Source organism: Pocillopora verrucosa, chromosome 3 (genome assembly GCF_036669915.1).
Source record: "Pocillopora verrucosa isolate sample1 chromosome 3, ASM3666991v2, whole genome shotgun sequence".
Lineage (NCBI taxonomy): Eukaryota > Metazoa > Cnidaria > Anthozoa > Scleractinia > Pocilloporidae > Pocillopora > Pocillopora verrucosa.
Genome location: NC_089314.1, coordinates 13331877 through 13346132, shown reverse-complemented (window position 1 = coordinate 13346132; position 14256 = coordinate 13331877). Strand labels below are relative to the sequence as shown.

Genomic DNA, 14256 nt, shown 5'->3' with positions numbered 1-14256 from the left:
TATTCTCAGAGAGGGAACGTTTCATAAGACACATGCTGAGCTTGGAGCAAAACCGGAATTTTCAACTTCTCGTTGCAGGATTCTGTCGTAAATTTGCAACGCTCGTAAATGACTGCTCTATCTTGCCTGATAAGAAAAACAGGAAAGCCACATTCTCAGTAGTTTGGATACAAATACTTGCCAACCTTTAACCTGGAGGTCTTCCCAGGAGCGTTTAATCGTCGAAAGATTCCCACTCGGACAACAGTACGACAGTGAGGATGTTCACGCGATTGCAAGAGCATCAAGGCTAATTAGTACGGAGTCAAACGAAACTCTCTACAGATATTGTGGAGCAGCGCTTCACAGAATGATGAAGCTACTTAGAGAGACGCTGCAACAAAAGAAAGGCCGCGGGAAGGTTTCGAGTGAGTTAAGGGGGATAATGGAGCTCGAACTCGATTTGCTGCCGGACCTAACTCTGAAAGACAAGTCATCCCCACAGCACAGTCTAATGAACTTGGACGAAGGGAATCTTATTTTTCCAAGGATTTAACTAATCCTTTTTGTTAGGAGTGTAGACAATAGAGTACGGAATTTCACAAGCGATGATAACCTTAAATTGTTAAAACATGTCGATACTCGATACTCTTGTTTGAGGACAAACCTTTCAAACCTATACTAAAGTATTTGCTTGGAGAAGGATTTATAGAATGTAAAGAAATATTCACTGTCTTGTTCCTCTGTGACGACTATGTTGTAATCCTTTCACCATAACTCAGTTAAGGATGAAGGGTTTTTCTCATCCTTCAATTCTTGATCTTGACTCATTTTCCTCAGCACCTGATGTTTCCTGAACCCATTGTTATCGTAACTTGGTTTGAGAAATAAAAATGCAACTGCATCTGTTCTTTCAGGCGAGATCCTTATATCTGGGATATAAATTCTACCGATCGCACTGAGTGTGATCGTCTCTGAGATGGTGCTCTTGAGAAAGTCTTTTTTTTCGCAGGCATTGACTAACTTTTGAAAAACCTGTATAGAAGTCATTATCAGAGTCAGATGAAGATGATGATTGGTGCCCAGGTTTTGAAAAGATCAGCTTTTGACCCCCCTAACGTTAAGTTCTCGAGTTTACGTGACATCATGAAAAAAATAAAGATAAGGGGGAGAGGGAGGGAGGCTCCCGGTTTAACCCTTGGGATTTTGTCGATTTCAGCTAAGTTATTTATAGACATTCTCTCAAAATGGAAATTAGTTTTCCAGGAATTCCTCAATAGGCTTACTTCGATCAAAAGTTTACATAACAATAAACGGTGAAATGGCGGAGAGGGTAGATATTGCTTTTGGGATGAATGCCACTTGGTAAAAGAAGGAAAAGGATAATTCTAAAAATAACTGAAGTTAAATCGATATATCCCGGCCAACATCGTTGGACAGCATTATCCACTCTTTGAACACTTGGGCCCAGATCTATAACAAAGGACATTCTATTGGTGAGTTTTTATTTTCACATGATAACAAAGTAAGTCAAAGAGATTACAATAACTTTCCAAGTCAATCACTGTACCTAACTCGCTACAAAAACTGTCCCTATAGAAAGGTTTGATGAAAGAAAAATCCAACCCAAAGAAATTTAAAAGACGCAAGGATCTTGACATGATATCAAAACTCTATTCTAAAAACCATAAACCAAAAACTATGAACTATAAGAAAGATAATGAATATGAAAGCGATCTTCGCGGTAACGAAGTTAATTTGAAGCATATAGACATATATAATTGTCATATATTCACAGTTATAATAACATACTACAAACATGAACATTCAATTTGCCTAGAAACTGCCTTGGTGCTGTAATCAACCAAGAACGAAAAATGCAACTATAAAATGAATTAAATTTTACAATAAAAATGAAACGTAAGGTTCAAATTGAAAAACATAAGCAACATGAACTCTTAGCGAAATAAACTGCATCGCCCCACAAATCCTTTGAAATAAATTTTTTGTGAACAAATCTTCGAAGTTTAACTTCTACCTACTCATTCCAAAAACAAAAGAAAAATTCGCCTCAATTTTTTAAGCGAGGAAGTGTGCACTACTTCCTGAGTCTCTTGAAATACTTTAACTATTTCAGTCGTAATCAGTAAACGGAAATTAATTTTTTAAATTTAATTGTAACGGTCACAAGTACAATCTACCATAGGTCACCTACTCTTCTGCAACACACTGTTGTGTCTTTCATACTATTATTAAGAAATTAAAATAAAGTTTTTGATACAAAAGTTTAAAACTGAGGTTTCGCCTTCAAGATCTGACTCAACGACTCATTTTTTATTTTTGTTTTTTTTTTTTATACTGACAGACAATATCATTACATGCCGAGATAATAAGGACGTTTGAAAACTGAGACATTTTGCTTTTAAAACCAAGCTTTATCGCTGAAAATACTCAGGAAGTTCCTGTCGCCGGAGAAGTTGGTTTCAAATCGTTACCAAAAACCATCAGCAAGGATCTCTTCTTTTCTACAAACAGGATAAAAGGAGTCAGAATGATAAATAGAAAATTAGATGTAAAGGAGCTTTGAATATGTCCCTAAAGTAAGACACCTGTCTAACACACTGATATTTGTTGCAGTATCAGAAATCGAAGGAGTCAGAGCAGAGAACAATTAACATTTTCGATGCAAGTTATGCAAAGCAACAGCACCGACAAGCGAATATTCCTTTCACTCATTTTGATATACATTGTACACAAACTGAGATTGATATCACGTCATTATGTTTATCATCACACATCCTTGGAATAGGTTTGGTTTAAGTCTTCCTTTAAACCAGGATATCATTTTGCAGCTTATTGCACACTATACGTTGTCATTGCGCGAGTAAAAACAAATCATCTTTGAAGGCTTAAGAGCCGTTGCAGTTAGCTGCTCGCGAATTTCATCATTTTCAGAGCACTAAAATTGTATGGCAGAAACTTATACCTTGGCATGATTAGTTCCCTTCATGAAAATATGATGTGGGCTTAATTCCAAATATATTATCAATCAATTTTTCCTACTTACATCTGACAGTATCCAAAGCTCCTATCTTCAATTTCATTCCAGTGTGACGTCATCCCCAATGAGTACAAAGGGTGCCCAGTACTTCACATCGCTGAACTCTTCAGACTCTTTCATGCTCTTCATAGCTTGGTTAAGAGCTTCACTTGCAAGCTTCCCAGTAACCAGTTCTTCATAGAAATGTTTCATAAACACAAGAGTAGCCTCGTCATCAATAGCCCACAGTGACACTAGAACAGAGCGAGCACCGGCACCCAAAAACGCTCTTGCAATTCCAACAACTCCCTCAGCCTTGATCTCTCCGCGACCACTGTGACAACAACTTAACACAACCAGCCTTGCTCGTATTCGAATATCCAAGACATCTTTCATTGTTAGAATAAAATCCTCCACCTCAACAAAGGGCTGTGATGAGCAAGAACTTCGCGGCGCCAAGACAATTTCGCCTGTTTCCATTCGGCCATGTGTAGCAAAGTGCACCAAGGCAACAGAGGGAAGTAGCCTCAACACTTCATCTTTTTTGGCTTCTTCACCACTAAGAGGATCAGCGCCAAGGATTCTCCCGATTATCTCAACTTCTTCTCTCGCACATGGCAGTGGATCGAACTTCCTCCCCTCGAAAAGAACCCCCTCCAAACATGGATCACCCACGAGTAAAGCACTTTTCTTATTGTGGAAGTCGTCTGGGTAATCGTTTAGCAACTTCAAAGTAGTCAGGGATGGAATCGTTCGAACTCGGAAAGAGTCATTCAAATAATTTGACATAGAATCCATCAATGCAGCAAAAGGGACAGACCACAATGAACTCTCGGGAACAAAGATAAGTTTACTGCCATTGACGAGATCACTAATCGGCCCAATGATGACGTCATACAACATCCTTAAAGCAGCTTTCGGTGAACATTCAGGAGAGAAATAAGCATGACCTGACCTTTTCTTCACCAATTCTTCATTGCAGGGTTCATCAAGGGAGCGATCTTCGCATTTAATAGAACCTCTTTTAAACTCTCTTGATATTGTGTTCATTAAGCTTCCAATGAAAGTATTGACATCTTCGAACGAGCCATAATTACTTATCTCAGTACTTCTCAATTGAATATCTTGAAAGCTGTTAATAAACCAGTAGAATATCTTGCGTTCCTCATTATCTACAGCCATAAAAACTGTATTTGAAACAGCACCGCTGACAAGAACCTCAAGATCAGAATTCCCTAGAGAGTGAGGCCCAGGCTGTATTTCTCCCGACCCATACCTAAAATAAATCAGATCATTAAGAGCCTGTGCACGTCCTTGTTCAGCAGATAAAAGCGCGTCCAAAATTTGATTTAGTTTTAGATGAAGACGCCACAAACAAGTGTAAGCGTTTCTTTGCATGTCGCGGTAGCTAATCTTCCAATCATCTCTGAACTGCAGATTGGCTCGGATACTGTCAGAAATTACCACGCAAGAACGATACAGGTTGACAGCTCTTTCTAGATCTCCCAACTCCCAATAAGCATTGCCGAGATTGCAGTAACTGCTTCCCTCTTGAGCCTTGTCTCCCACTTCTTTGGCAATATTTAGATCACGTTCATGATACTGAATGGCTCTTTCAAAATCTCCTCGGCTATGATGAGTTTTGCCGAGATTACCGTAACTCTTTCCCTCCCCAGCCTTGTCTCCCACTTCTTTGGAAATTTGTAGATGACGTTCATGATAATGGACGGCTTTTTCGAAATCTCCTAGGCTAAAATAAGCTCTGCCGAGATTGCAGTGACTGATTCCCTCTCCAGCCTTGTCTCCCACTTCTTTGGCAATTTTTAGATCACGTTCATGATACTGAATGGCTCTTTCGAAATCTCCAAGGCTATCATAAGCATTGCCAAGATTGCCGTAACTCTTTCCCTCTCCAACTTTGTCTCCCACTTCTTTGGCAATTTTTAGATGACGTTCATGATATTGGATGGCTCTTTCGAAATCTCCTAGGCTATCATACGCAATGCCGAGATTCCCGTAACTCATTCCCTCTCCAGCCTTGTCTCCCATTTCTTTGGCAATTTTTAGATAACGCTCATGAGACTTGATGGCTATTTGGAAGTCTCCTAAGATACAATAAGCATTGCCCAGATTCCCGTAACTCATTCCCTCTCCAGCCTTGTCTCCCACTTCTTTGGCAATTTTTAGATGACGTTCATGATACTTGATGGCTCTTTTAAAATCTCCAAGGCAGTAATAAGCATTGCCGAGATTACCGTACCCCTTTCCCTCTCCAGCCTTATCTCCCACATCTTTGGCAATTTTTATATAACGTTCATGATACTGGATGGCTCTTTCGAAATCTCCTACGTTACGATAAGCTATGCCGAGACTGCAGTAACTGGTTCCCTCTCCAACCTTGTCTCCTACTTCTTTGGCAATTTTTAGATGACGTTCATAATACTGGATGGCTCTTTCGAAATCTCCTAACCTGTGATAAGCAATGCCGAGATTGCAGTAACTGATTCCCTCTCCAGCCTTGTCTCCCACTTCTTTAGCAATTTTTAGATGAAGTTCATAAAACTGGATGGCTCTTGTGAAATCTCCTAGCCTAAGATAAGCATTGCCGAGATTGAAGTGACTGATTCCCTCTCCAGTTTTGTCCCCCACTTCAATGGAAAAATGCAAATTGTTCGCATAAGGAAGGATCTTTTGGACAGCCGTTTGAGGTAACTTTTCGTTGCTTTGTATATCCTAAGGTTTAAAGTTAGAAATATGGAAGTCGTTTGATTACCTTTTTACCTCTTGGCTTACCTTTTCTTTATTTACGTTTAAATAAATTATTATATGAGCCAGACTTGTGTGTGGTGCTACTCGATTTATCCAACCAAGCCAGTTGGGTGTGCACTGAGGACATTTCTCATTGAGCCTCTTCACTAATGAGATGAAAATTGTTTTGACCCAGTGGTCGCTGTTCGAGGTTTACAAATGATAGTATCTTTGAAGTGAGGCAAAAACGCACCTTCAGAGTCTAAGAAATTTGACTAAATGAATTCAATAATGGTAAATAGTCAATAACAATATCAGAGTAAAAAACACATATGACTTCTGCGAAACACCTATGCCCAACTGTCTTAGATTGAAAACATACTCCAGGTATCATAAACATAACAAATACCTTTTTATATTTATAAATATATATATATATATATATTTATTATATTTTTTATATTATATTATATTATATTTATTTATATTATATTTATATTTATATTTATATATATTATATTTATATTTATATTATATTTATTATATTATATTTTTATATTTATAAATATATATATATATATATATATATATATATATATGGAAAAATTGAGCTGGTCTGTGTTCCATAGAATCACGCTAATCGAGCGTCCCTTTCCGCGTTACCTCTTGGTTTTACTGAATTTTAAAGTTGGAAACGTTCTCTTACCTCGATTTTCTCTTTGGTATCGTCACGGTTAGTGTTAATTTCCTGATTAATTCTCGTTTCATCTGTGCCATCAGTTGGTTGATTATCACACTCGGTCCACAAATCAAGTAACTTCTTATTGTTATTGTTAATCTTAAAAGGGTCAAGTCAAAGAATTTGCCCTCTAAAGAGATTTGGAGTTGTTTGGCACCTACTTAGTATTACTGTAAAAGCTGGTATAATTAAGGACATCATTCAGGTAAACGTCTGAACCCGGTACTGTTTAAGATGATTTCTGATGTTGTTGGCCGTCTACATGGCTAGTCGCCCGGTTTCTTGAATTCTTATATTCATTAGAGTCTACAGCATATGGGAACTGTCTACTTTTCGCTTTTTGACATGAGTAATAAAATGGAAAAAATTTCCAAAGCAGTACTGGCTTTTTCTACATTCGTCAAAGGATACTGCCAATCCTTTCTGACACCAGGTAATGGCTTCTTGATACAGGTGTTGCTGTACACATGCACTGGCCCCTTGTAGAAATTGGAATATTTGTTTCAAGGGAGATTATCTTTCCCATTGCGGATACTAAAACACCTCAACTTTTACTTCTATTTCAATCTTAAAAATCTTAACTTAAGTGATGTCTCGCAATGTACACAATCAAAGTAAATTACCAGACTCGAGACCGAGTATGAAATACAGACTGGTGAAGAAATCGAGAAGTATACATGGGCGTGAGTAGATATGGAATTTCTCTTCGCGTGGAAGAGGGGGATATCGGTTTGAAAGCTCGAAGAGAAGTTCTATTTCTACAAGCAACCGTGTTTTTTTTATATGTTTTATAAACATAATAGTCTTTATTGACAATAAAAGTTGACTTTATTAATGAATAAAAAAAGGGATCCTCGATCCTCGAAATAAAGTCGTAAAATGCGTGGGCGATAAGGCTTATCGTAATTTTACACGCGTGCTGTTAAGGCATTTCTCAGGCCTGGAAATCCTTGTAAAATATTGCAGTTTATATGATAAATGTGATGATGCAGCAGCTTTTTGATTAAACTATCAGAACTTACAACTCAATCCAAAATACTATAAGAGTAGGTGGATTACTTTTCAAATGAGAAATTTGGAATTTTCATCGAGCTTTTGGAAGAGGGTCTGTCAAAAGCAAAGTCGAAATTAAGCCAATACAATTAGATCGTGAAACAATTTCTGCATGTCTCAGAAGATGCCGCACAGAACTTACCAATTTCTATTGCTTCAATGAAAGTTGGTGCCAACTGAGCAGACACTGTAGCATCATCCAATGCTTCTTGAAAATTTCCTAACAAAACAATTTCATATAAGTACAGAAGAGCAAATTCTCAACTTTTAGAACCGGAGTCTACTTTAAACGTAGTAGCTAATAATGTTTTCTTGGTACTGGGTTGTTGAAGTCCTAAATGTAATAACTGTCCTAAATGTAATAAAGTCCTAAATGTAATAAAGTCCTAAATGTAATAACATTTGGTCCTAAATGTAATAAAGTCCTAAATGTAATAAGCCTCCAATGCAATCGTTTAACTCCTTCAGTGCATTGTTGTTATGGCGGACATCCACATTGAGATGTTAAAGTGACAGCTGTCGCACTAAAAAAGCGCTGACTAATATTTATGTCACATTACGGGCTCGCTGATATCAATCAGCGTCTTTTTACTTGCTAGACATAAGAAATATCAGCAGTCGGAGTATGGTCCTTTAAGCGGTCGAGTTGAAGAAAATCATTTCCAGCCCAAAGTGGGCTAGTGCTATACATAGAAAAAAAAATAAACGACCCTCTTGGGTTTGTTGTGTTGCAAACACAGTTGGCTTTCTCTATCGGCTCTCGAAATAAACAGGCCATTCTTCATTATTGTCAAAGCGAAATCTTTTGCTTTACAATGAATCCTTTAATGATTAAGCCAAGAGAATATAAACTCTCTTGACCAAGCTTGTATGGTCAAGATGACCGGATATTAGCCTTGTTCTTTTTCTACTTTTTTATGGACCAAGACTTCGTCTCAGTCCATAAAAACGCAAAAAAAAAAGAAAAAAAAACACGGCTAATATCCAGCCATTTTGACCTCACGCTTGGTCAAAAACGCATATGAATATATTTTATTCAGACCCATAAAAATCTGGCAAGGGAAGAAAGTACAAAAAATGCACTTTCGAGCCCGAAATTTGTCTAACGTATAAGTCGGTGGACTTCCTTTTCCTTGTAATTCGTTTTATGAAGTGTTAACTTCAGCGCTGATCACACAATTATATCGTCAAAATCTGTTACACTTAAAGAGTCTGAGCCAATGATATAAAGAGAGCTATTGATCAGCGTTCTCATTCCTTTGTGTCCGTCAATTTTTTTTCCAAAAGCACATCAGTATAAGGTTTTGAAGCCAATGCTTCTCAACCTACGTCTTTAGCAAATAGAAAGACGCTGATTAATATCAACGAGCCCGCAATATGCCATGAATATTGGTCAGAGGATTCTTTAGTGCAACAGCTGTCACTTTAACATCTCAATGTTAGCGCAGTTAAACGACTGCATAGGGGGCTTATTACATTTAGGACCGAACGTTATTACATTTAGGGCTTTATTACATTTAGGACCAACTGTTATTACATTTAGGACTTTATTACATTTAGGACTTCAACACTGGGTAAGTTGCCAAATTAGCGAAAAAGTCTTGTGAGAGCATCTGACTTTCGGTCGGTCTGTTTTAGACCTGTTTTACATATATCTGATTGGCTAGTTTGAGGTTCACAATTTTTAGTGTCAGGTTTTATCCCATCTTTCAATTAGCCAGCGGACGAATAGAAATTTACATTTACATATATCATCTTGCAACATCTATAACAGACATATTCGCAAACTCCGCATTTTCCAGACATTCGCCAAGAAATTGGCCAGAACGCGTGATGTCGGTGACGGGGCCGAGTCATGTCAGCGCTACCTTTCCATATAACCTTGAGGTTGCTTCAAACGCAGCAAAAGTTTTTCTTCACGCACACCATTCGAGCTGTAAATGGTTGTAATCAATCCCTATCAAAACTGGTCAAGAACGATTGATAAAATCTTACCCAGAAGAAGCTGAGCCACTGCCCTGTTGCTATAGAGTTTGGCGTTTAGTTTGACATCTTTGCAGTTCACCTGCAGTCCCTCCGAGTAAAAGTGTATGGCATCGTGGGTTTCTTCTTTGCTGTACTCGTTGTCACCTTCTTTCAAGTACACCTCTGCCATCGCTGACAGGAAAGAAAAAAAAATCCATGATATAGAACATAACTCAATAAGGATACACAAAATAGCAGCCAGAAATATACAGATGTGTAAAATATCTAGAAGACCGGCGGTGTGAACTGGCTATTAAACGTTGAAGTCATTTTGTTGCAAAATATGTCTGCATTTTTCCTGTTACATGATCACCAGGCGGTACAGGTCCCTTTGTGTGCCTCTCTTAAAAGGATTGCGTAACCCTAATTGACTCGATGACCATATCTTATTGAATAGGTTGTGTTTATTTTAGTGGTTATTCTTACCTTTTAAGGCTGCATCATCAAATTGCGATGTACCATCTGACGGTAAAACGGCCGGAACGTCTACAACGACAGAAAAATAATCAGACAAGTATACAGGAGATAGGGAGCTTTGTGATCTCTCTGTTGGCCTCCAATCATTGTGGCGCGATAGTTCAGCCCCTGAACAGTTTTAAACCCAAATTGTACCAAACCAGCTGAGACGTAAAAAATCAAAATTGAAATACTTTGGAACATTTTACCAACATAGACAAACACTGATAAGTTAATTAAAAACAACGTTCATGGGGGTATTTGAAGAATTAGTCAATCTCTATCTCCAGTGTCTGATATGTCTTTTCCACCGATGGAAACTAAAATTAAGAAGTAGAAGCAGCGAAAGTAAGCCGTTTAAAGAAGATTCCCAACCACACGCCACGGCACCAACATGCCATGTTATTAAACTCTGATTAATAAGTTTAACGGACAGATATATATTGATCTTATCGACAAAATCAGCAAAAACTTCAGGTGCTGGACTCTAATCGAGGCGGGAGTGAGAGGAAGAACGACAGAGACCTGAGGATGGAAAACAGAAAAGTAGATGAAGAAGAACTGATTTACCTGGAGAGGTAAATCAGTCAAAAAATAAAAGTCAAATAATGTGTTTTGTCAATCAAGCCCCAAACTGGAAGTGATGATCATGTGAAATTTTCCAAAAAAGAAAGTTTATTGTTATTGAGTTGTTTTCTATCCTACCGTCTGTAGATTTCCCATCATCAACGCTGACCTTACCACCTTCCGCCATCACTGCAAAAGAACCAAATACTCTAAAACTTCATGATATCAGTTTTGGGTTCAATCTTACCGGCTTTGGTTGTATCAAGCTTAAATCGAAAAGAAAGGGCTTTCAACATTCACAAGCGCCTAGATTTTCAGAGCTTACCCCAGTCCAAAACCGAGCCTTAGCCATGTATAATTCCTAGCTAATTTAATTCTTAGCCCTTCTAGCCGAAAAATCAACATAATTATTACCTCGTTCACTCGTCAATAGTTGATTTTTCACTATGATTTTTCTGATAATGATATCAATGGGAAAAAACAATCAAGAGATGATTGTAAAAGCACAAGACTCAACACTTTGAGACAGCAAACCATTTTTAAGGGGTCAGCAACAGTGTAAAGAGCTGACGATATTAGTCACAGTGTTCGAAATGCAACCACCGACACCATCGCCCAAAGCCGGAATATAATTATAGTGCAAAAGAATTTATAACATAGCTGGTAAATTTGTCTAATCGAATTCAATTGCGCGAGCGTGCTTCATATTCCTTTTGTGCACGCTCATGACGTCAGCAGACAAATCCCTCGAGAAAAAAAATTTCCATGGGGTTGAAAATGTTATAAAACAATTGATTCATACGTCATCTTCTCTTCATCGAGATATGAAGCACTTGGGAAGTTTTGAGAGCACTCAAGAAGCTAGAGTTGCTCGAGGCGTAGCCTCGAGCAACTCTTACGCGTCTTTCGTGCTCTCCAAACTTCCCAAGTGCTTCATATCTCGATGAACGCACGCTGACGTATGAACCAATTGTTAAATGTACTGCAAAAACTGCTGACAAAACCTTGGGCTAATTTAACACATGTTAGGGGAATCACTTAAAGATAAATGCGTGAACAGCTATATTTGTAACAACGTTTAAGATCGCCTGAGTTCGAATCTTATAAACACCTCTGCCACAATCAGATCCTCCCCTTTTATTGAGCCATGTGGTAATCAAAAGTGTTCTTACAACAGCCTGACAAAAAGAAATATAATGTACCCATGATGCAACCTCCCTTAAAAAGATCCAGTTTCAATCACTAAAAAAGAGGGCCTTCTCAAAGGCTCCGGAAGGCTTTTAAATATTTCAAGCGTAACAGGGAAATTTCCCCCGAAAGTGGGGAAAAGGGGGTTCCCCTCCATTAGAAACTGAAACTGGAACTCATGACGTCACGCATTCCTTCACAAAAATCTACTTTGGTTCATCATCCAAATATTTGTAAATTTTTCCTTAGAAAGCTTATTTCCCGTTGTTTTTTTTAATATAGATAAGTAAAATATAAACGCAGTGTTCAGTTTGGTCCTAAGGACTAGCTTGGAGTTATTTCTGCGATTTCGGCAAGGAAAGCTGAACAGCTTGGATTCGCTGACAGGCTATGACTGACAAGTGTCAATACTGGCAGCTTTCCATCAATTTTGGTGAACAACAATCAGCATTTAGAACTGTTTATTCTTGTGTTAGATCCACGGTAATCCGTGAAATATCCGCAGACGATTTATCCAACGATTTACGTAAGTAAAGGTGCAATAAACACATGGTTTGATGTGTTAGGACTAATGACAAGAGATGTAACTGAATTTGTTATTCATCTGCAGTTTTCCTCTCTCTAAAGACGATTGCGATTAACGTGGCCCTGCGTAAGTTAAAATGTATCCTGACTTGGATACATATATGACTGCGATAAATGTCCAAAACTCGTGCTTCTGAGCGGGTTGCAGTTAAATATTTGTACAATCCTACAAAAGGAAGTTTCAAATTGATTGCAGGCTCAAGTATTTTCAGAAATTATTGGCTTTAGGTGGTTTTAGGTGGTTTTAGGTGGTTGCAGGTGGTTGCAGGTGATTTTAGGTGGTTGCAGGTGGTTGTAGGTCATTCCATGTTTAAGTGCTTATAATTAACAATTGGTTCATACGTCAGCGTGCGTTCATCGAGATATGAAGCACGCGGGAAGTTTGGAGAGCACGAAAGATGCGTAAGAGTTGCTCGAGGCGTAGCACACCAGGCGTAGCCTCGAGCAACTCTTACGCATCTTTCGTGCGCTCCAAACTTCCCGCGTGCTTCATATCTCGATGAAAGCACAGCTGACGTATGAACCAATTGTTTTATAGCATTTTCAACCCGAAGGAAATTATTTTTCTCGAGGGATTTGTTTGCTGACGTCATGAGCGTGCACAATAGGAATATGAATCACGCTCGCGCAATTGAATTTGATTAGACAAATTTACTAGCTATGTTATAATCCTTTATAATATATATTTTCATATATATATATTTTCATATATATATATATATATAAATAAATGTGGGGGTAGAGTCTACTTTGGCATAAAGTGCTCAATGCTGTGGTAACAGAGCTAAGTATACATAAGTCAAAGAATTAAAGAGGACGCATCGATTCTCTGTGACTCTGAGTTTCGCGCCTAAGCGCTCGTCAGACAGAAGTTCTGTCTGACGAGCGCTTGGGTGCGAAACTCATAGTCGCAGAGAATCGATGCGTCCTCTTTAATTCTTTAACTTATGTATCTATATAAGCAAATTTGTTTATGTCAGTTAAACCTTGGACCGTTTTTTTTAGTCGTTAAAAGCAAACTTTTTAAACTGAAAATCGTCAAATTCTCATTTCCATGTCACCTGCAAAGCATGCACGAGTTACAAATAATTTTGCGAGTCACTAAATGAAAGCGAAAGTAGAGAACAGACACAGCGGAAATCATGAGTTACAATATCATCTGCTCTCTTTTCGTGTTAGGCTTAGATACGTAATGAATTTATAACTTCGCCTGCAATTAACAACCCCAGACCGCATGGTTTATTCCAAACAGATTTAGCTGATTGACGTTAGACCCACAGTAAACCGTTGAATATGAGAAAACAATCAAACCAACCATTTATGTAGAGAAAATTTGGAATGAAGATGTGGTTTACAGCGTTACGACTGCTGACGTGGGATGTAACTACATTTAAATAAATAACAACTTTTACTCTGTAAAGTGATCATCTAGAGTCTGTGCAACCATGGACATGTTAACTCAGTTTTCTTTGTAGTTAATTCATCAACCAGATTCCAGATATCAACGAAGCCAATTTCATATCGCCGCCGTTTACTAATTTTGACAGTCTCTTCCCCGACAAATAAAATATTCTGAGTAAATTTACTCTGCTAAAAAAAGTTAAAAGCCGCGCTGATATTGTAAGCCAACAAATTCACCTACTTTTGAGTTCATTCAAAGAAGGATTTTGCTAAAAAAGAAAAAATATGTCCATTGGCGGACAGTACATTGTGTCGCTGAGTTATCGGGAAGGTGAGATTATTGACATTTACCACAACCAAAGTCTTACCTCGGCGTTTCCGACTTCTGTCTACATTTCTTCACTAGCCTTTATAGCAAGACTTTGGAAATATCCCACGGTAGCTATCGAAGTATACTAGCCTGGACAGAAGGGCG

General features: G+C 38.2%; 1 protein-coding gene across 1 annotated transcript in view; it reads right to left on the bottom strand.

The window, feature by feature from the left end:
• The window catches only part of LOC131771997 (tetratricopeptide repeat protein 28-like), a 39490-nt gene extending 25234 nt beyond the window's left edge, over positions 1-14256 (bottom strand). Inside the window, exons 1-7 of the mRNA XM_066163753.1 lie at positions 14150-14256; positions 10746-10796; positions 10011-10070; positions 9555-9716; positions 7702-7779; positions 6918-6985; positions 6474-6605 (exon numbers count right to left, since the gene is read on the bottom strand). Of these exons, the coding sequence (XP_066019850.1) occupies positions 6474-6605; positions 6918-6985; positions 7702-7779; positions 9555-9716; positions 10011-10070; positions 10746-10794 (549 nt within the window). The 5' untranslated portion in view covers positions 10795-10796; positions 14150-14256. The remainder of the gene's footprint in view (positions 1-6473; positions 6606-6917; positions 6986-7701; positions 7780-9554; positions 9717-10010; positions 10071-10745; positions 10797-14149) is intronic.